The sequence below is a fragment of the Halyomorpha halys genome, unplaced genomic scaffold, assembly GCF_000696795.3.
Source record: "Halyomorpha halys isolate HHAL.00 unplaced genomic scaffold, Hhal_1.1 Scaffold411.1, whole genome shotgun sequence".
Classification (NCBI taxonomy): domain Eukaryota; kingdom Metazoa; phylum Arthropoda; class Insecta; order Hemiptera; family Pentatomidae; genus Halyomorpha; species Halyomorpha halys.
Genome location: NW_027115883.1, coordinates 197,419 through 204,349, shown reverse-complemented (window position 1 = coordinate 204,349; position 6,931 = coordinate 197,419). Strand labels below are relative to the sequence as shown.

Genomic DNA, 6,931 nt, shown 5'->3' with positions numbered 1-6,931 from the left:
TCTCTTCTTGACTGTCCCCCAAAACTCTTTTTCCTGCCCTTTTGTTACCTTTCTCCCCTCTCCTTCTGACTCCTCCTTCTTTTGCTTTCTGTCCTCTGATTGGGTCCTCTGTTTTAAGAGGGGGTGAGAAGGTCCAATGATCTTCGAAGAAAGTCCTCCCTTTCATCTTTAACAGTTTCTTCTTTGAAGGAAACCGGCTTCTTACTTAATGGTTCCCAGAGGTTTTTTAGAGGGGTGTTTATTTGTTATCCATTACGGCGGCTATTTATTTGTACTTTCTAATGTCTAAACTGGCGCACGATAATGGCTCTGCCTAGACGGTTAATGGGCCCCAGAGGTTTTTAGAGAGGCCCGTTTGAGATAAGGGGTGTTTATTTGTTATCCATTACGGCGGCTATTTCTTTGTACTTTCTAATGTCTAAACTGCCGCACGATAATGGCTCTGCCTAGACGGTTAATGGTTTCCAGAGGGTACCTACCCTTTGTTATCTATATGTCTTTGTACATTACTTGCCTAGGTCCGGCGGTACCTTTTTCATGCCGACAAAAGAAATTATTTTAAGTTAAAAAACCCCAGCTGGTACCTCTCATACATATCACTATTGAATTTAATTGAATTTTTAGTAAATGTATTGCAACATCTACAATAGTATACAAATTTTAAAATTACAAGAGTATTAGTAAAATTACATCAGTATATAGTAGAAATTATTATCCACAATATAGTTATAAAGTTTTATTGTGACCAAATAGGAAACTTACAAGTACATCATTTTTCGACGTAGTCCCCTTGTTTTTCAACGCACTTGAGCGGCAATCCAGGAATGCATTATTTCATTTACGTCTAAGAGCACTATTTCACGTGAACACTCAATGTTTTTTTCATTTGTAAACGGTCGTCAGGATTCTTCACTAGTTCGATTATTTTTGAATTTTTCAATCCATTCGTAGACATCCCGTTGTAGCAAAACACTGTCCCCGTACTGTACCGAAAGTCTTCGATGAATTTCGATACTCGATCCTGATACTCCTTCCGAGCACAAAAACGGATCACTAAATGTCGCTCTTCTTTGGTGCAAACAGAAACCAGAGAGCCATGATTAACAGCATAATAATAACAATAAATAAACAAAGCATGCGTCATCATAGCAAAACGATAAGTGAAGAGAAACAACTTAGTAAAAACTTCCGAAATATAAAGAGTAACCTCCTACATTTATTCATATTATATTACTACCCTATTGCAATACATTTTTTATGATTTGAATCTTATTGAAATTTAATTTTGATTTTTTCTTGGATACAAAAGCTGACTGCATGGGCTATATTTGGGATCCCTGGTCTGAATATGGTTTATTGATAATGATTTAGTTGAACGCCCAAAATTCCTACAAAACATTCTTCTAAATCGATTTGCTTAATTAAATTTCAGTAGATAGATAACTCTAACTGTAAAGAAAATTGCTGGCCAATTCATAGGATATTAAGTGAGTTTTAGATCTTCAAACATTAGGTAGGGCATATTTGGGACCCCTAATCTTAATATGTCTTATTGATTATGGTTTGGATGATCGCCTGAAAATCCTCCAAAACGTTGTTCTAATAAAATAGATTGATTACTCTAGCTGTAGGAAACGATTCAGGGCAATTGGTTGGATATTGAGTGAGGCACAGACCCTTTTTTTTTTTTTAAATAATTTATTTATTGCTTTTTACAACTATATACAACAAGTAAATTTGCTGTAGGTGACATAGTAACATGATACAAACATGTGGAGAATCCACCCATTGATAGAACTCCAATATCATTTCAAGAGGAAATGATTTCAAGGCCATCTTATTTTCAGACGCCTAGAATATTATTAGGTAATGAAGGAGAAGCAAGGTTAGATCTAAGTGGGTTTGGGTGGTTGAGAAGTTTGTTATGGAAGGATTGGTGTCTGGTTCTGACCAAATCGGCAGCATATGAGACATTGAGGTCTAGATGGATGACTTCATTTGTGACAAAGTAAGGATCATTAAGGATTTTGGACTGTAAGGATTGGATTCGGGAGGAATTTGCTGGTTTAGTGAAGCCCCATAGCTCAACTGATTTGAGATGGTTGATGATGATGAGGATGTTAAATATTGCTAGATGGACTTACTCCATGGTTCTTTCTTCCCTCCACATTCTTAGGCCTCTCTCCCCTCTGCTTCTGAGAACAACTTCTGGAGTTATACTCACTCATGGTAGATTCTGATGAGAGACCAAAAGAAAGAATGGATTGCTTCTACCATAAGACTAGATGACTCTTTTCTCATTAGTCTTGGTTGTTTCTCTTGCCACCGAGAGCGCTGGAGGAGGCAAGCTATTGATGCTGGCCACACGGGCGCTGGTAGTGCCTTTTTGATGGGAGCCCCCCCTTCCCTACCCATTCAATTTCAAGTATTCCCTATATTATGGCAGCCTTTCCAATTCAAACTTTCGGTTGCCGTAGGGTACCCGGAACACTAACCTTGCTTTCACTTCCATTTCTGGCAATCCTCCGTGGCGCCTGAAAAGAAGATGGATGGGCCTCGTGACCTTTTATTTTATTTTTTTTTAGAGTTCTATAGCTGGGTAGTTTCTCTACAAGGTAAATCATATCATTATGATCTTACTTCAAATTTGCTTGTTGTATTTTATATACATTTGTAAATGTCAGTAAATAAATAAAATTATTGTCTGATATAACAAAAATTAAGCGATGGATAAGTAGTAAGGTTATCATATAATAATTGATATCAAAATTTCGACAGTATTCATTTAATACATCCACGAATATAGCGATGGCGAAGCATTGCCGGGTCTGGTAGTTCCAAAAAAAAAAAATAACGATAAAGTTGTTTATAATAAATCATTTAATTTTTAATCAAGTGGATTGAGATGGGACGTAGTTAATGACGGATATAAGAGAGCGGTCATTTGGTAAATGGGAGCGATTGGTGAGTATTGGAGCGGCAAAGAGGTCTATAATCCTAATGGGAGCCGAACTATGTAATTGGTGACACTGAGGACCCTCAAGGATTAGCAAGGACCAAGACAAATCTGTACAAATCTCCCCAACCACCACCAAAGGGGGAGGGGGCGCTTGTAATAAAAATGTTAATGAGGGCTAGAAGTGATTTGCCGGCTGAGCGCTCTCCCTTCCACAGCTCTCTCATCCGGTCTCTTTTCAAAACACCTCAGTTAGGTCTGTCTCTGTCGTCTGTCGTCTTATTTAAATATTTAAAGATATAATAATTATGTATTTATTGAAAAATATTATATGCATATACATCTATGTTACGCTCCAACAATCATGAGTAAACTTTGGTTATAAATATGAGTACATTAAATTAGCATACACCACTGCTCACAAAATAAAAAAAAATATATATATATAGTAACTTTAAACTGTATGATATCAGCTTAGTCATCTAAGTTGATTATCATAAGTTGATTGTAAGGTCAAGATAATAGATGGTGAGGAATCAGTCAAAGTAGCAAGAATAAGAAAAATGATTCATCTTTCTAACTATTTTAGCACTGGGAATAGAACATATGATTTGGTCCGAAACGTCGAATTATATCAGTGTATCACTTTTTCCTCTAAGATAATGAAGCAATAGGACAAAGATGATGTATACATACACAGAAGAAGATACACTAGAGAGATCAAAGTGCCACAGATCCTAAACGACCCGTCACAGCAGAGGGGCCCCGCGACCCCTTGGCAACCTGCCACCCAGGCTCCCTATTTTTATATTCTTCTAATATTTCTCTTAGCTCGACAAATTGACTGAGGAGAGCTATCAAACCCTCCTTATTACAAACATCGTTTCCTACCGACTGAATAAACACTTCCTCTCAAGTTTTTCTTAGCTTATATTAATTATGTACAGATGAGTTCTCCAGTTAGATGATGGCATTGCGGGCAATAATAGGATAAATCAAATAAAGAGCTATGTCATTTAGGATATGAATGGTTATAGTATGCGGAATAAAATAACTTAAATAAATTAAACTAGTTTAACCGCCCCCCAATCCTGCTATCTACGCTTCGGACGTTTACCTGTGCTTTCAGTGTTTGATTAATCACCACAGTCTGAGATTATCAAAATCTTCAGTGATTGATTTTTATAAATTATCTGGCTCTGGATTTTAACTGGAGTGGATTTAAGAATAATGAGACCTGTGATATACATCTACTTTTGTATAAATAACTATTGTACTTTTGTATAAATAAAATGGATTGTACTGTTGTATAAATAACTATTGCACTTTTGTATAAATAAATATTCTATAAACGAGAGGTTATAGAGGTAAAATAAAATAAGAATAAGAATAAAAAAAAAATAAATAAATGAAAAAAAAACTCTTAAACAAAATAACATAATGATAAAATAATATAATCTCTAGTCACATTTACACTCTAATATACAATATTTACGCAATCGACCTGAGGATCCCAGAGCCCACTCTATCCCCCACGTGTGAGGGGTAGAGCAGAGCTCAAAAGATCCCAGCGTACCCCTCTCGCCGCATCACTGGTAGTGAGACAGTGGAGGCTAAAGTCGCAAAGACTCAACTTGAGTGGAGAATCTGACCATTGCCAGAACTCCAATTGTCCATTTTTATTTTACAATAAGTCTCTTGGCCACTGCCGTTTCAACCTTCTACGTGGGCTGTAGGGATGGGTGGAACTAGATAAGGTTTGAACCAAAGGATTAGGATAGTTGGAAAGGTTTAAATGGAATTTTGAGAATTTGGTAGGTATGAGGTCAAGGACAAAAGGGATATGCAGGTCATGGTGTAGTTCTGTTGGAAACGTAATAGGGTGCATTAACTATCGTTCTAAGTATTTTGGATTGAAAGGGTTGGATACGTTTGATGCTCGACGGTTTAGCTGTTCCCCAAAGTTTTAGTGAATATAATGGAATCAGTTAGTTATTATTACTTATATTTCAGAAAGTGACAATTCGGTTGGCATATAATAACCATGAATAAAATGTATATTGTTTGAGCTTCGTGCCGAAAATGCTTTATTTTATTAATTGCATTTTTGCAACTGGAGAAAACGAATAGCCAATTGTATAAACGGAATGACAGGGAATAAAATACGAACAGATATCGATTTATATATATTAGATATGATCGATTAAATACACTACACTTAGTTTGTATATGATATGACGATTTCGTGATTCGATTACTAATCAATTAATGTAACAAAAACAGAAGAAAAATATGCAAATCGATATTTTACGGTTAATTCCCACATAACAATTCATTTGACAGAGACAATAGAACTCAAGACATGTCTAATTTCCAACTTGCTACGATGACTGCATCCCAATCTGACAACAGCAGCTGCTCGAGGCGTAAACAGTGTCCTTGGGGAAGAGGTAGGAATTAGGAAACACTCTCAGTGCCTTCATTATCATAACAACACAACGTCGGAGGAATAAATGAGTTGTATATTTAGCGAGCTAGTTCCTGTGTCAGATTCAGTCCATAAGATGCCTTCCGGTCTAGTGTTCGCGCTCTGTCTAACTGCTACAGTGAGTATTTTTATTGTAATTGTTAAATATCAATTCGGTTTCGAATTCAAAATCAGTTCGAAAACGGTATGGTGAAGTCAGATTTGAATGGTTGTTAAAAAAAGAATGTATATAAATAAAATAAAAATTTTGTTTACATGGTATCTCACTATATATATTCAATCTCCGTGACCATATATATATTTATATATGTGATCCATCTTTTGAGATATTGCATATTAAACTCTAAACTGGAGTTGACAATGGAGGGGAAACATTTTTACAGATTCTAATAATAAATCGAATTTTAAGACTTTTGTATATCTCAAATCCTCCAATCCAACATCACCATTCTTGAATAATGGTGAAAAAACTGGAAGATTAAAATAAATTCCAATAAATCCACCACTAAATCAGATTTACTCTTTGTCGTTAACCCATGACCTCTTGCCCCATAGTATCCTTATAATAGTATACCACTTATTCCTGTCGAACAGATCCGTTACTTAGGACTACATCTCGACAAACGACTGACATGGAATCCTCATACAAAACTGAAAAGACATGAAACTTCTCGTCGATTCCGGGTAGTACAACACATACTGGACAAACGGTCCAAACTTCCAATCCATTACAAAAGACTGATCTACATGACTATTATAAGGCCTATTTGGACATACGGAGTTGAGCTATGGGACTCCACTAAACTATCTAATTCCTCTCAAATCCAATCCTTACAGTCCTTCGTAAAATCCTTACTTTGTCACAAATCAAATCATCCATCAAGACCTCAATGTCTCATATGCTGCCGATTTGGCCAAAACCAGATACCATTCCTTCCATGGAAAACTTCCCAACTACCCAAACCCACTTATTTCTAATCTAGCTTCTCCTTCATTACCTAATAATATTACTAGGCGTCTGAAAAGAAGATGGCCTCGAGATCTTCTCCTCTAGAAATGATATTGGAGTTCTATCAATGAGTAGATTCTCCATATATCATAGATTCTCCATGTATCACCTAAAGCAAATTTACTAGTTGTATATATTTTTATACAGTTGTAAATAACAATAAATAAATTATATAAACAAATATACAATTGGATAAGATTTCATACTCGGGATTTCTTTGATATGATGCATTATGAAGGCGTTAAGAACCGAAAACTTTTTTTGGGTGTGTTTTTGCGCGTAAACGGTGCCTAAAATAAAAAAAAAGAGAAAACGAAAACTTAATTCAAAAAAGCCCACCTGTATTGAATTTCTAAATGCCCAGCATACTTAGTCCTAGTTAGACATTTTTTGTTTTTTAATTCAAATAACATATAAGATATAGTACATTCAATTTATTATATGTAATAATAATACATGATTTTTTTCATTCTTTTTT

The 6,931-nt window shown here is 35.6% G+C and overlaps 1 protein-coding gene across 2 annotated transcripts in view; it reads left to right on the top strand.

Annotated features, from left to right (window-relative positions):
• The window catches only part of LOC106682404 (uncharacterized), a 13,779-nt gene that overhangs the window by 1,787 nt on the left and 5,061 nt on the right, over positions 1 to 6,931 (top strand). The window contains exon 1 of one of the 2 annotated variants that reach the window (XM_014423224.2): positions 5,436 to 5,562. The exons of the other annotated variant lie outside the window; for it this stretch is intronic. Within the exon in view, the coding sequence (XP_014278710.2) occupies positions 5,470 to 5,562 (93 nt within the window). The 5' untranslated portion in view covers positions 5,436 to 5,469. Of the gene's footprint in view, positions 1 to 5,435; positions 5,563 to 6,931 lie in introns of those variants that run through there. 2 annotated transcript variants of the gene reach the window in all.